Consider the following 16,361-nt stretch of genomic DNA (forward strand, 5'->3'; position numbering starts at 1 on the left):
TATGCTGTGAGATTACCATAACACTGTGGCTAGCTTTCTCTGAACTTGTATTTCCTGTTTTAAGTTTTCTTGTTTGCCTACAAATCCAATGATACCATTTTCCTCCCTCCCACACATCAGCCACCCCACCCAAATGAGCTGCAGACCTGTGATCTTCAATCAGAGTGCCTCCAGCTGTTGCATTGCTTGCAGATTGCTCTCTCCACCCATTGAAGCAGACAGGCTCCCTGTCATCAGCTGACTAGTGAGTCAGGTCTCGACCGCATTGCAAGCTGGGAAAAATCTGAGACAACAGTCATTTTGTATGCTGGTAAAAATAAATATTGGGATGAAAATCACAGAAGAATTGTGAGAAAACCGTCACACACAGGTACAGACACTATATTATGAACTACACTAACTTTACAGCCCCTGTAGCATAGTCACATAAAAAAAAATCCCGGAATACCCCTTTAAGGACTCTACAGTTCACTGCTACAGTTGTTTCAACTATCCATCTAGACATATTGCTATTTTTCCTTTTACATTTTTATTTCGTCACATTGTGTAGCATGTGCATGTTCAAACACTGTTTACATGATTGATTATAGTGAAAATACTACTATCCATCTAGTTATACTCTCCAAGGTTCAATCGGTGATACAATTCATACAATAATCTTTGTTTAAATTAATATGCAACTGTAGGGCCCTGCGGCAGTGAATTTTTTTTATTTATTTTCTACAATTTTAACATTGTCAAATTTTTTTAGTATTAAACAATTTTTATTATTATATTGGTCAGGAAGTTTACAATTCTTTTCCATACTAGACCACATATCCACTGTACTTTTTTGGAGTGGTTATGCTGAGGACTGAGTAATCCATTTTTTGCATTAAAAAAAAAAACGCGTTGTGTAAATTTTGAGGGCTCCCGTTTCTACGCAGTGAACTTTATCTTTCTTCTGTAGATCCATACAGTTACAAGGATACACAATTTATATGGGTTTTCTTTCATTTTAATGCTTAAAAAAATGATAAACTACATGCACCAAAATTAGTATGTTCAACATTGTGATCTTCTGACCCCCTATAACTTTTTTATTTTTCTGTATATGAGGCAGGATGAGGGCTGATTTTTTGCGCCGTCATCTGTAGTTTTTATCGGTACTATTTTTGTTTTGATGGGACTTTCTGATCACTTTTTATTAATATTTTTATGGTATACGAAGTGACCAAAAAACGCACAATTTTGGACTTTGATATTTTTCTACATGTACGCCATCGACCGTGCAGTTTAGCTAACCTTATATTTTTATAGTACTGACATTAACGCACGTGGCGGTACCACATATGATTATTTTTATTCTTTATTACATTATTTTATTTGAAAAAATGGGAAAAGGAGGGTGATTTAAACTTTTAATAGGGAAGGGGGTTAACAAACTTTTTTTTTTTTTTTTTAAAGGAGATATCCAGTGGTGAAAAACTTATCCCCTACCCTAAGAATAGGGGATAAGTTTGAGATCACGGGGGGTCAGAACGCTGGGGCTCCCCGCGATCTCCTGTACGGGGCCCCGACAGCCCGTGGGATGGCGGCGCGTTGACCACCTCACGGAGCGGCGGCAGGCACGCCCCCTCAATACAACTTTATGGCAGAGCCGGAGCGTTGCCTTGGGCAATCTCCGGCTCTCCCGTTGAGTTGTAGTGAGGAGGCGTGTCGGCCGCTGATTCGTGCGGTGGTCCACACGCGCTATCTGGCCACCGAGCCTGGCCCCCGTACAGGGAGATCGCGGGGGGGCCCCAGCGGTCGGACCCCCCGCGATCTCAAACTTATCCACTATCCTTAGGATAGGGGATACGTTTTGCACCACTGGACTACCCCTTTAACCCCTTAAGGACCAGGCCATTTTACACCTTAGGACCAGAGCGTTTTTTGAACATCTGACCACTGTCACTTTAAACATTAATAACTCTGGAATGCTTTAACCTATCATTCTGATTCCGAGATTGTTTTTTTGTGACATATTCTACTTTATGTTATTGGTAAAATTTTGTCGATACTTGCATCGTTTCTTAGTGAAAAATTCCAAAATTTGATGAAAAAATTGAAAATTTAGCATTTTTCTAACTTTGAAGCTCTCTGCTTGTAAGGAAAATGGATATTCCAAATCATTTTTTTTTTATTCACATATACAATATATCTACTTTATGTTTGCATCATAAAATGTACGTGTTTTTACTTTTGGAAGACACCAGAGGGCTTCAAAGTTCAGCAGCAATTTTCCAATTTTTCACAAAATTTCCAAAATCACAATTTTTCAGGGACCAGTTCAGGTTTGAAGTGGATTTGAAGGGTCTTCATATTAGAAATACCCCACAAATGACCCCATTATAAAAACTGCAGCCCCCAAAGTATTCAAAATGACATTCAGTCAGCATTTTAACCCTTTAGGTGTTTCACAGGAATAGCAGCAAAGTGAAGGAGAAAATTCACAATCTTCATTTTTTACACTCGCATGTTCTTGTAGACCCAATTTTTGAATTTTTACAAGGGGTAAAAGGAGAACATTTATATTTATATTTGTAGCCCAATGTGTCTCGAGTAAGCACATACCTCATATGTCTATGTAAAGTGTTCAGCGGGCGCAGTAGAGGGCTCAGAAGCGAAGGAGCGACAAGGAGATTTTGGAGAGTACGTTTTTCTGAAATGGTTTTTGGGGGGCATGTTGCATTTAGGAAGCCCCTATGGTGCCAGGACAGCAAAAAATACCCACATGGCATACCATTTTGGAAACAAGACCCCTTGAGGAACGTAACAAGGAATAAAGTGAGCCTTAATACCCGACAGGTGTTTCACGACTTTTGCATATGTAAAAAATGTTTTAAAAAATTTCACTAAAATGTGTGTTTCCCCCCAAATTTCACATTTATGCAAGGGTTAATAGCAGAAAATACCCCCCAAAATTTGTAACCCCATCTCTTCTGAGTATGGAGGTACCCCATAAGTTGACCTGAAGTGCACTATGGGCGAACTACAATGCTCAGAAGAGAAGGAGTCATATTTGGCTTTTTGAGAGCAAATTTTGCTCGGGGGGCATGTCGCATTTAGGAAGCCCCTATGGTGCCAGGACAGCAAAATAACCCCCACATGGCATACCATTTTGGAAACTAGACCCCTTGAGGAACGTAACAAGGGGTACAGTGAGCATTTACCCCCCACTGGTGTCTGTCAGATCTTTGGAACAGTGGGCTGTACAACATTTTTAATTTGCACAGCCCACTGTTCCAAAGATCTGTCAGACACCAGTGGGGTGTAAATTCTCACTGCACCCCTCATTACATTCCGTGAGGGGTGTAGTTTCCGAAATGGGGTCACATGTGGGTTTTTTTTTTTTGCGTTTGTCAAAACCGCTGTAACAATCAGCCACCCCTGTGAAAATCACCTCAAATGTACATGGTGCACTCTCCCTTCTGGGCCTTGTTGTGCGCCCCCAGAGCACTTTGCGCCCACATATGGGGTATCTCCGTAGTCAGGAGAAACTGCATTACAAATTTTTTCCCTTTTACCTCTTGTCAAAATGAAAAGTATGGGGCAACACCAGCATGTTAGTGTAAAAAATTTATTTTTTTACACTAACATGCTGGTGTAGACCCCAACTTCACCTTTTCATAAGGGGTGAAAGGAGAAAAAGCCCCCCAAAATTTGTTAGGCTATTTCTCCCGAGTAGGGCGATACCCCATATGTGACCCTAAACTGTTGCCTTGAAATACGACAGGGCTCCGAAGTGAGAGCGCCATGTGCATTTGAGGCCTGAATTTGCATAGGGGTATTCTACGCCAGTGATTCCCAAACAGGGTGTCTCCAGCTGTTGCAAAACTCCCAGCATGCCTGGACAGTCAACGGCTGTCCGGCAATACTGGGAGTTGTTGTTTTGCAACAGCTGGAGGCTCCATTTTGAAAACAGTGGAGTACCAGACGTTTTTCATTTTTATTGGGGAGGGGAGGGGGGCTGTGTAGGGGTATGTGTATATGTAATGTTTTTTACTTTTTATTTTATTTTGTGTTAGTGTAGTGTTTTTAGGGTACAGTCACATGGGCGGGGGGTTACAGCAAGTTTCCCGCTGCGAGTTTGAGCTGCCGCACCACATTTGCTGCATTGCAAACTTGCAGCCTGATACTCACTGTAAGCCCCCTGCCCATGTGAATGTATCCTGTACATTCACAGGGGGGAGGGAACCTCCAGCTGTTGCAAAACTACAACTCCCAGCATGCACAGTCTATCAGTGCATGCTGGTAGTTATAGTTTTGCAACAGCTGGAGGCACACGGGTTGGGAAACACTGAGTTAGGAAACAGACAATGTTTCCCAACCAGTGTGCCTCCTGTTGTTGCAAAACTACAACTCCCAGCATTCTCAGGCATGCTGGAAGTAGTAGTTCGGCAACATCTTTAGAGCCAGATGTTGCCGAACTACAAGTCCCAGCATGCTTGGAGTTGTAGTTTTGCAACATCTGGAGGACTACAGTTTGTAGACCACTAATACAGTGGTTCCCAATCTGTGCCCTTCCAGATATTGCAAAACTACAACTCCCAGTATGCCCAAACTGTCCAGGCATGCTGGGAGTTGTAGTTCTGCAACATCTGAAGGGCCAGATGTTACAGAACTACAACTCCCAGCATGCCTGGACAGTAAGGGCATGCTGAGGATGTGTAGTTTTGCAACATCTGGAAGGGCACAGTGGTCTCCAAACTGTGGACCTCCAGATGTTGCAAAACTACAACTCCCAGCATGCACAGACACCAAGGGCTGTCTGGGCATGCTGGGAGTTATAGTATACAGGGTCCCAATACAGCAATGCATGTCGCTTTACGGCGACGTGCATTGCTGTAAAGGGCCCGACCACGGCTGAAGATCAACTCACCTGTCGCCGCCGCCGCCATCTTCATCGCAGGGATCCGGGTCTTCAGGGACGAGGTAAGTACCGGGGCCGGTCCCCAGCACTCCCCCGTTCCCCGCCGCGTCCTCCGGTCTTCCTCCCGTCCTCTCCGGACTTTCAGGGGCCGGGCAGGGCGGGAGGAAGTAACCGCCCCCCCCCCCCTGCGATTGGTCGGTTAACTAACCGACGGATCGCAGGGGATCGGAGGAGGTGGCCGGCTTGCCACCTCGCTCCTATGCTTTAGCATGGTCCTGGCTGTCTGTGACAGCCGGGATCATGCAAAATTACCAGGCGGTCGGGTCCCAGAGACCCGATCAGCCCGGTATCGCCGCAGATCGCAAGGGCGATTTCCCTTGCGATTTGCGGCGATCGCCGACATGGGGGGCCTACATGGCCCCCCTCGGCGTTTGCCCTGGATGCCTGCTGAAGGATTTCAGCAGGCATCCAGTTCCGATCTCTGCCCGGCGAGCGGCAGGGACCGGAAAAGGCCATGACGTCGTGGGACGTCATTGGTCCTTAAGGCCCAGGGTGCCATGACGTCCCAGGACGTCATTGGTCCTTAAGAGGTTAAGCCCCCATAGGGGACTATACCATCCAATCTTCTGATTGCATATACTGATCAATGCTATGCCAGCTGCTCTGCTGAGCAAGCTTGGAGCAGTAGATCGCTGATCAGATGACCAGGAGGCAGGTGAGGACCCTCCTGTCATCCAGTAAGCTGATTGGGACATCACGATTATGTTGCCATAGTCCCGATCAGCTTCGCTGAGCTGCCGGGACAGTTTTAGTTTTGTTCTAGACGCCACAATCAACTTTGACCGTGGCGTCTAAGGGGTTAATGCCGGGTATCAGCCCAATCAGCGGTGCCCACCATTAGCCGTGGGTCCTGGCTGCCTCCGCTGATGAGAACAGGTTTAAGTTAGTTGTTAGGAAGAGGGATTGTAATGTATACCCAAATCTTTGTAGAGTATTGGAACTTCCGTATTAAAAACAGTAACTTGAGGGATAAGAGAATATATACATTTCATTTAGACAACATATATGTTTATGAGGGGTGAGTCTGATGGGCTCTATGGTTCAGTTATCAGTCCCAATGAGACTTGATTTCTAGATTATTTTGTGAGATTACCTATCTCTCTGAACACGTTCATTGTTCTCTGTCAAGTTCTTCAAGACAGAGAGGTGGTGTTGGGATGTCGTGTGTGTATTCAGCTCCACCTCACATGAATACAGTATCAATAGTTTTTTTTTATGTATTTGGAAGACTCCTTGTAAGGGGGTATGCGCCTATTTGATGCCAAGGCTCCAAACTAGTGAGGAACATGCTGAATAGTGTCAAAGTGTAATAACTTTATATATATATATATATATATATATACACATACATACAGTGACCCCCCCCCCCCCCCGACCTACGATGGTCCCGACATGGCCATCGCATAAACGGCTATCTGGCAGCGCAGACTGCTTCAGCTGCCGCTGGATAGCCATTTACGGTGCCCCGGTGATGGTCTCTTACCTGTCCTCCGGCTTCAGAGCGTCCTCATCGGGAGCCCCTCCATCACCGGCGCTCCCCTTCATCGTCATCACATCGCCACGCACGCCGTCCCGTCATCCAATAGGAGCGGCGTGCGTAGTGACGTGATGGCGGCGACGGAGAGTGAGGATCCCGGGGAAGCAGAGACATCCGTGGCGTCGGGGACACCCTAGGGATGCGGCGACAGCGATGGAGGGCGACATCCAGGGCAGCGGTGACGGTCCGGAGCGGCGGGGACAGGTGAGTATAACATCCTATACTTTACATTGCACGGATCCCTCAACATACGATGGTTTCAACAAACGATGGTTCATTTGGAACGGATTACCATCGTATGTTGAGGGACCACTGTATATATATATATATATATATATATATATATATAGATTAGTTAGGAGTAGCCGTATTAGTCCAGTGATGCAAAAAGCAAAATCATCGGTAGTTGCAGTATCTTGTAATACCTTTTTTATTGGACTAACAAGATTTTGACTTGATAAAGGGAGGAATCCCGAAAGCTTGTCTCTACAAAATCTTGTTAGTCCAATAAAAAAGGTATTACAAGATACTGCAACTACCGATGATTTTGCTTTTTATATATATATATATATATATATATTAAAAAACATCTCTTATGTCTAAATGTCTGCTTTGTGAAATTATTTACACCCTGTTCCAAATTATTAAGCAAATTATATTTAAAGGAGTACTCCGCTGCTCATCGTTTTGAACAAATTGTTCCGAACGCTGGAGATGGCGCCGGGAGCTCGTGTGGTCATAGCCCCACCCCCTCGTGACCTCATGAGGGGGCGGGGCTATGATGTCACGAGCTCCTGGCTCCAGCGTTCAGAACAGTTTTTTCCAAACACTGAGCACATAAATTGTAAGACAAGGGGCATCGTTTATGGGTTGAAATGCCGATGTGAAAAAATATGTTGGTCGAACAAAACAACAACTTAATGTACATATAAGAGAGCATCTTTATAAGATATAAAGGGGTTTTGAGGGACAATCTTGTCTCTGCATTTTAAAGAAAAGCCTAAAAAATCCAATCAAGACTCAAATTTTTTTGGGTTGGAAAAAATTACCCCACATAGGTCAGGGGGTAATTACATTGCCCAATTATCATGAGCAGAATCATATATTCCAAATCCTGACTTTCTCCTCTACCTTCCTAATCATGGGTCTAATATTCAATGTCCCATAATCCTTTGCTTTCGCTGTTATTTTCACTCCCACATAGGCAATTCCATCTCGTTCTCCTACCACCTTTAACTCACCCACACTATCCCCTATAGTGGCCCCCAATGGTATTAATGAAGACTTCGACCAATTAATACTCAGTCCCAAATAAGTACCAAAGTCTTTAACCTCTTAAGGACGCAGGGCTTACCTGTACGGCCAGGGGCCCTTTAGACATGGCGTTCAAAGTTGATCGCCACGTCTAAAGTGAAACTAAACTGCTCCTGGCTAGCTCAGTGGGCTGTTCGGGACCGCGGCGGTGAAATCACGGCGTCCCGAACAGCTGTAGGACACGAGGAGGGTCCCTACCTTCCTCCTGCGAGTCTGATCGCCGAATGACTGCTCCGTGCCTGAGATCCAGGCATTAGCAGTCAAGTGGCAGAATCATTGATCAATGTTATCCTATGGGATAACAATGATCAATGTAAAAGATCAGTGTGTGCAGTATTATAGCCACTAGAGGGGGCTATAACATTGCAAAAAAAAAAGTGAATAAAGATCGTTTAACCCCTCCAAGAAATGTCCAAATTCTAAAAATATATCATTAATTAACCCGCACGGTCAATGGCGTATGCGCAAAAAAATTCCAAAGTCCAAAATAGCGCATTTTTGGTCACTTTTTATATAATAAAAAAAATTAATAAAAAGCGATCAAAAAGTCTGATCAATACATAAATGGTACCGCTAAAAACTTCAGATCACGGCGCCAAAAATGAGCTCTCATACTGCCCCGTATGCAGAAAAAAAAAAGTTATAGGGGTCAGAAGATGACAATTTTAAACATATAAATTTTCCTGCATGTAGTTATGATTTTTTCAGAAGTGCGACAAAATCAAACCTATATAAGTAGGGGATCATTTTAACCGTATGGACCTACAGAATAAAGAGAAGGTGTCATTTTTACCGAAAAATGTACTGCGTAGAAACCGAAGCCCCCAAAATTTACAAAATGGTGTTTTTTCTTCAATTTAGTCGCACAATTTTTTTTTTCCCGTTTTGCTGTAGATTTTTGGGTAAAATGACTGACGTCATTACAAAGTAGAATTGGTGGCGCAAAAAAAAAGAAGCCATAATATGGATTTTTAAGTGCAAAATTGAAAGGGTTATGATTTTTAAAAGGTAAGGAGGAAAAAACTAAAGTGCAAAAATGGAAAAACGCTCAGTCCTTAAGGGGTTAACTAAACTAAATTAATTTAGGTACTTTGCTGTTTGGATCTTTTACGTACAGAACAATATCATCTTCTTATAGTAGAATTATTTTCTTACCTCTTTTTTCCCCCAAAAAATTGCAAATAATAATGGTGAGAGGGGGCAACCCTGCCGGGTGCCCACATCTTACTCTATAATTTAGTGGCCCAGGTGCGGATAGTAATTGACTGGGTCACATATTCTTCTGTCTATACTGACATTTCCTTGGACTATCAGTTCATTCAGGACACATCTCTGGTTCCTGATACATTCTACATACACAAATTTGCCCACTTATGTCTGCAATAATCCCTTTTTGAGTAGCGCCCGGAAAGCCTGGGTCAAGTGTGGACACCTCCTCTCCTTAAAGGGGTACTCCACTGCTCAGCATTTGGAACAAACTGTTCCGAACGCTGGAGCCGAGAGCTCGTGACATGATAGCCCCACCCCCTCATGAATCCCTGCCCCCTCAATGCAAGTCTATGGAAGGGGGTGTGACAGCCATCACACCCCCTCCCATAGACTTGCATTAAGGGGGTGGGGCGTGACTTCATGAGGGGGCGGGGCTATGATGCCACAAGCTCTCGGCTCCAGCTTTCGGAACAGTTTGGAGCAGTGGAGTACCCCTTTAAGCATTTACCATTCTTTACTTTTGAAGCAAAATACTGTCTTCCAAGGGGGTAAACCACTACCTATAGTTCATCTTTGGCAGACTGGGTGACTATGTAGACTTGCCCCTTTTGTAGTCAGATCTAGACATCTGTACACCTTAAAGGAGTACTGCAGCCTAATACAACTTATCCCCTATCCACAAAATAGTAGATAAGTGTCTGATCACGGGGAGTTCGAATTCTGGGAACCCCCCGCAATCTCCTGTACAGGGCCCCGACTCTGCCGCAGCTCTCACCATGCAGGAAGCGTGTCGGCCGCAGCATGATGCAGCAGCGGACATGCCCCCTCCATGTATCTTTATGGGAGAGGTGGAGATGCAGCATTCATGCATCCCTGCCTTTTCCAGAGAGCTGAACAGAGGGGGCGTGTCTGTCGACCTCATTAGCCATGCGGAGCCGCAGCAGTGCCAGGTCCCCATACGGGAGATCGCGGTCAGACACTTATTCCCTATCCTGCTGATGGGGATAAGTTGCCTATGGCCTGAGTACTCCTTTAACTAAGACTGCAATTTGACATCTTGGGCCCCCACCATTCTTTTACTTACAAGCCTTTAGTTATCTTCCTGGACTCATCCCTGGTGAGGTCGGTCCATGAGAAACTACTCTTGTTCTATATTTCTGCTGCTGCTAGAAAATCCAAACACCATTTCTGGATATCTATTTCACCTCCCTCTACTCATCTTCTTCTGTTTTCCGCTGGAAAACATTATTATTATTATTATTATTTTTTAAATCAACTGGCGCCAGAATGTTAAACAGATTTGTAAATGACTTCTATATAAAAATCTTAACGCTTCCAGTACTTATCAGCTGCTGTATGCTCCACAGGAAGTTTTCTTTTTTAATTTCCTTTCTGTCTGACCACAGTGCTCTCTGCTGACACCTCTGTCAGTGTCAGGAACTGTCCAGAGTAGGACAGGTTTGCTATGGGGATTTGGTCCCACTCTGGACAGTTCCTGACATGGACAGAGGTGGCAGCAGAGAGCACTGTGGTTGGACAGAAAGGAAATTCAAAAAGAAAACAACTTCCTGTGGATCATACAGCAGCTAATAAGTACTGGAAGGATTACGAATTTTTTTTAATACAAGTAATTTACAAATCAGTTTAACTTTCTGGCACCAGTTGATTAAAATAAAAATTTTCCAGTGGAGTACCCCTTTAAAAATTACCTTGAAAATTTGGAAATATGCTGATAATATTACAAGACTTCTAATGCCCTAATTGATTTGGCATGACTATTTCTCTTACAAGTCCCGAATTTTAAATCTAGAAAATTGCTCATTTGCCAATTTTATATATATTAAATTTTTTCACAAATCTGCTGCATGTATTAACAAAACTTTACAACTAAAATAAAGTATTAAATATCATGAAAAAAAAACTATCGCTTGGACCAGTAAAAGCTTTCTAAAATTATTACCACATAAAAAGACACATGTAGACTAGAAACATGTGGCTCGGTCATTAAGGTAAAAACAGGCAACGTCCAGAATATGTTTAACCCCTTAAGGATGCATTTTTTTTTTGCACTTTCGTTTTTTCCTCATTTTAAAAATCATAACTCTTTCAATTTTGCACCTTAAAATCCATATCATGGCTTATTTTTTGTGCCACCAATTCTACTTTGTAATGACATCAGTCATTTTACCCAAAAGTCTACAGCGAAACAGAAAAAAAAATCATTGTGCGACAAAATTTAAGAAAAAACGCCATTTTGTAACTTTTGGGGGCTTCCGTTTCTATACAGCACATTTTTCGGTAAAAATTTACACCTTATCTTTATTCTGTAGGTCCATACGATTAAAATGATCCCCTACTTATATTAGGTTTGATTTTGTCGGACTTCTGGAAAAAATCATAACTACATGCAGGAAAATTTATACGTATAAAATTGTCATCTTCTGACCCCTATAACTTTTTTATTTTTCCACATATGGGGCGGTATGAGGGCTCATTTTTGCGCCGTGTTCTGACGTTTTTGCATTGATCGGACTTTTTGATCGCTTTTTATTCATTTTTTCATTATATAAAAAGTGACCAAAAATACGCTATGTTGGACTTTGGAATTTTTTTGCGCATACGCCATTGACCGTGCGGTTTAATTAGTGATATATTTTTATAGTTCGGACATTTACGCACAAGGCGATACCACATATGTTTATATTTATTTTATTTAAAAGTTGTTTTTTTTTAATGGTCAAAGGGGGGTGATTTGAACTTTTATTAATGAAAGGGTTAAATCACATTTATTAACTTTTTTTTTTACACTTTTTTGTTGCAGTGTTATAGCTCCCATAGGGACCTATAACACTGCACACACTGATTGCCAGCACTGTTCACTGCAAAGCCATTACTTATTATCGGCGGTCGATTGCTCAAGCCTGCATCTCAGGCAATCACTCGCCGAAGGGACACGCCGGAGGAAGGTAAGAGGACCTCCGCTTGTGTCCCAGCTGATCGGGACACCGCATTTTCACTGCGGTGGTCCCGATCAGCCAGCTTTCACTTTCGTTTTAGACGCGGCGTTCAAAGTTGAACGACGCGTCTAAAGGGTTAATAGCGCGCGGCACCGCGATCGCTGCCACGAGCTATTAGCCCCGGGTCCAGGCTTTGGATACATGCTGGGAGTGACCCGATATGACGTGTAAATATACGTCCTTGGTCATTAAGGGGTTAAAAAAACATTTTGCTTTATAGAAAAATATGCTTTATTGTGCCTTTTTTGATCTATATAACTTTTTAATTTTTCAATCTACAAAGCTGAATGAGGGCTAATATTTTGCCTTATAAAGTGTAGTTTTTATCTGTACCATTGTGGCATAAATCTGATTTTTTTTTTTATTACCTTTTGTTCAACTTTTTTGTTAGATCTGATTATGTGACCAATAAAACCCCTACAACTTTCTTTTGTTTTTGTACTTACATTTATGCTGGGAGGTTTCAGTAACATTATACTTTCATAGTTTTGACATGTCTGCATGTGGTGATAACAAATGTTTGTTTTTGTTTACAATTATTTTTGGTTTTGTTTTTTAGAAAAAAATTTCCCACTTCTTAAGTCCCCCTAGCAAACTTGTACAAGCAACCATTAAATTGCTTATTCAAATCTACTGCAATGCTTTGAATTGATTTTCAAGAGAGGCATAGAGGCACGTGACAAGGACATACCGTATTTATCGGCGTATAACACGCACTTTTTAGGCTAAAATTTTTAGCCTAAAGTCTGTGTGCGTGTTATACGCCGATACACCCCCAGGAAAGGCAGGGGGAGAGAGGCCGTCGCTGCCCGCTTCTCTCCCCCTGCCTTTCCTGGGGTCTAGAGCCCTGCTGCCGGCCCTTCTCTCCCCCTGGCTATCGGCGCCGTTGCCCGTTCTGTCCCCCTGACTATCGGTACCGGCGCCCCATTGCCGGCGCCGATAGCCAGGGGGAGAGAAGCGGCGCCGACAGCCAGGGGGAGAGAGCGGGCAGCGGCACCCATTGCCGGCGCCGCTGCCCCGTTGCCTCCCCCCATCCCCGGTGGCATAATTACCTGGGTCGGGTCCGCGCTGCTGCAGGCCTCCGGCGTGCGTCCCCGGCATCGTTGCTATGCGCTGCACGGCGCGGCGCACTGACGTCATGCGCCGCGCCGTGCATAGCAACGACGCAGGGGACGCACGCCGGAGGCCTGCAGCAGCGCGGACCCGACCCAGGTAATTATGCCACCGGGGATGGGGGGAGGCAACGTGGCAGCGGCGCCTGCAATGGGTGCCGCTGCCCCTTCTCTCCCCCTGGCTGTCGGCGCCGCTTCTCTCCCCCTGGCTATCGGCGCCGGCACCGATAGTCAGGGGGACAGAACGGGCAGCGGCGGCGATAGCCAGGGGGTGAGAAGGGCCGGCAGCAGGGCTCTAGACCCCAGGAAAGGCAGGGGAGAGAAGCAGGCAGCGACGGCCTCTCTCCCCCTGCCTTTCCTGGGGGTTTATCGGGGTATACACGCGCACACACGCACCCTCATTTTACCATGGATATTTGGGTAAAAAATTTTTTTACCCAAATATCCTTGGTAAAATGAGGGTGCGTGTTATAGGCCGGTGCGTGGTATACCCCGATAAATACGGTAGTTTTATTTGTATAAATCATTAGTCAGACCACATATGGAGTATTGTGTACAGTACTGGGCTCCTGTATATAAGAAGGACATAGTTACCTCTGTATAAATCATTAGTCAGACTACATATGGAGTATTGTGTACAGTACTGGGCCCCTGTATATAAGAAGGACATAGTTACCTCTGTATAAATCATTAGTCAGACCACATATGGAGTATTGTGTACAGTACTGGGCCCCTGTATATAAGAAGGACATAGCTACCTCTGTATAAATCACTAGTCAGATCACATATGGAGTATTGTATACAGTACTGGGCCCCTGTATATAAGAAGGACATAGCTACCTCTGTATAAATCACTAGTCAGACCACATATGGAGTAGTGTATACAGTACTGGGCTCCTGTATATAAGAAGGACATAGCTACCTCTGTATAAATCACTAGTCAGACCACATATGGAGTATTGTATACAGTACTGGGCCCCTGTATATAAGAAGGACATAGCTACCTCTGTATAAATCACTAGTCAGATCACATATGGAGTATTGTATACAGTACTGGGCCCCTGTATATAAGAAGGACATGGCTGAACTGGAGAGGGTGCAGAAGAGGACGACAAAGATAATAATGGTATAGGGGGGATTACAGGACCAAGACAGGTTATCACTTGGGGTTATTTAGTTTAGAGAAAAGACGTCTTAGGGGGATCTGATCACAATGTACAGATATATGAATGGACAGTACAGGGATCTTTCTAGTGATCTTTTTATATCTAGGCCGGTAACCATGACAACAGGGCATCTTCTACATCTAGAGGAAAGAAGGTTTTACCATCATCACAGGTAGAGATTCTTTACTGTAAGAGCAGTGAGACTATGGGACTCTCTCCCCATGATGTTGTGATGTCTGACTCAATAAACAGGTTCAAGGGGTCTGGATGTTTTTCTAGAAAAATTTAATATTACAGGTTATGAATAATAGATTTATGGGGATAGAATGTTGATCCAAGGATTTATTCTGATGCCATATTGGGGTCGGGAAGGAATATTTCCTCTGTCACGGGGCAATTGGCATCAGCCTCATGTTTTTTTTTTTGCCTTCCTCTGGATCAACACAGTAGGGTTTTAGGTTGAGCTTGAATTACTCTAGTCTTTTTTCAACCATACAAACTATGTTAGTATGATTTATCAGCGATCTGCTTGTACAGCCTGCCCATGGCAGAGTGTAAGAGCAGAACTGTCCAAGCACTCACCAAGGACTTAAAGAGGTACTCTGTCGCAAATATTTTATCCCCTATCCAAAGGATAGGGGACAAGATGTTAGATCACGGGACCCCCGTGATCTCTGGCACAAGGAGCGGACACCGCTCCGTGCACGATGACTGTCGGTACGGCCGCCTTGGCCCCCTCCATTCACTTCTATGGGAGGAGGTGCAAGGAGAATAGGGGATAAGATGTTTGCGACAGAGTACCCCTTTAAGAAGGCCAATCCATCCCCTGAACCACCAATGAAGTTGTGGTTAAATGCCATAGTCAGTGCTGGCTATTAGTAGCGTCTCTCAGCTGTGCCCTCTTCATACACCCTTTATGCTTACAGGACTTAATAGTACGTCCTTGAGCATAAAAGGGTTAAAAATAACATGTTATCTTTTTCTTGTGTGAGATCTTTGATGTGCAATTAGATGTGACTTTGTCCTAAAATACTTCATACATTTGTCACATGAAAAGGTCTTCTCTCCTGTGTGAGTTTTTTGATGGTCAATAAGAGTTGATTTTTGAATAAAACATTTTCCACATTCTAAACATGAAAATGGCTTTTCTCCTGTGTGAATTTTCTGATGTTCAAAAATAGCTGATTTTTGAGTAAAACATTTCCCACATTCTGGACATGAAAAAGGCTTCTCCCCTGTGTGAGTTTTTTGATGTAAAACAACATGTGATTTCCGAGTAAAACATTTGCCACATTCTGGGCATGGATATGGTCTCTCCCCAGTGTGAATTCTTTGATGTTCAACAAGGCTTGATTTCACAGAAAAACATTTCCCACATTCTGAACAAGAAAACGGCTTCTCCCCTGTGTGAGTTTTTTGATGTCCAACAAGAGCTGATTGTTGAGTAAAACATTTCCCACATTCTAGACAAGGAAATGGCTTTTCTCCTGTGTGAGTTCTTTGGTGTTTAACAAGATTGGATTTATTAATGAAACATTTCCCACATTCTGGGCATGGAAATGGCTTCTCCCCTGTATGAGTTCTCTGATGTTCAACCAGTCTAGATTTTTTATGAAAACAATTCCCACATTCTGAACATGAAAATGGCTTCTCCTCTTTATTAGGTTTTTGATGTCCAACAACCCTAATGTGGCTTTTATTTTGTATAACAGTCTGCGATGAATCAGTGGACAGGACTGGCATAAGAAGATAAAATGACAGATCTTGGCTGTGAAGGGCTGAGGGTGTATCTGGGATAATGGAATGTTCTTCATATGTATCTTGTGTGATATCATCATCTGCTTTATAATATGAAGATATAAGATTCTCCTCTGATCTCCTGATACAGTCATCTGCCAAGGATAAGAATTTTTTTTATTATTATTACTGAGAAATATAACCTTAAATTTGCATATAAATGTATTTAGTCTTTTATGTGCAGCTTTATAAGAGCCTATAGCTATTTTCATGTTCACCTGTAATAGGGCCTTTAATTTACAGTAATTTACAGTA

The 16,361-nt window shown here is 43.3% G+C and overlaps 2 protein-coding genes and 1 pseudogene across 3 annotated transcripts in view; 1 reads left to right on the top strand and 2 right to left on the bottom strand.

Moving 5' to 3' along the window:
• Positions 1–16,361, top strand: part of LOC130296495 (zinc finger protein 605-like) — a 505,889-nt gene that overhangs the window by 296,442 nt on the left and 193,086 nt on the right. The gene's annotated exons all lie outside the window — the stretch shown is intronic.
• LOC130297364 (zinc finger protein ZFP2-like) overlaps positions 1–16,361 on the bottom strand; it is a 322,941-nt pseudogene that overhangs the window by 75,693 nt on the left and 230,887 nt on the right.
• Positions 1–16,361, bottom strand: part of LOC130296979 (gastrula zinc finger protein XlCGF26.1-like) — a 67,785-nt gene that overhangs the window by 35,094 nt on the left and 16,330 nt on the right. Inside the window, exon 3 of one of the 2 annotated variants that reach the window (XM_056549120.1) lies at positions 13,972–16,201. The exons of the other annotated variant lie outside the window; for it this stretch is intronic. Within the exon in view, the coding sequence (XP_056405095.1) occupies positions 15,282–16,201 (920 nt within the window). The 3' untranslated portion in view covers positions 13,972–15,281. Of the gene's footprint in view, positions 1–13,971; positions 16,202–16,361 lie in introns of those variants that run through there. 2 annotated transcript variants of the gene reach the window in all.

The sequence above is a fragment of the Hyla sarda genome, chromosome 1 (assembly GCF_029499605.1).
Source record: "Hyla sarda isolate aHylSar1 chromosome 1, aHylSar1.hap1, whole genome shotgun sequence".
Taxonomy (NCBI): Eukaryota; Metazoa; Chordata; class Amphibia; order Anura; family Hylidae; genus Hyla; species Hyla sarda.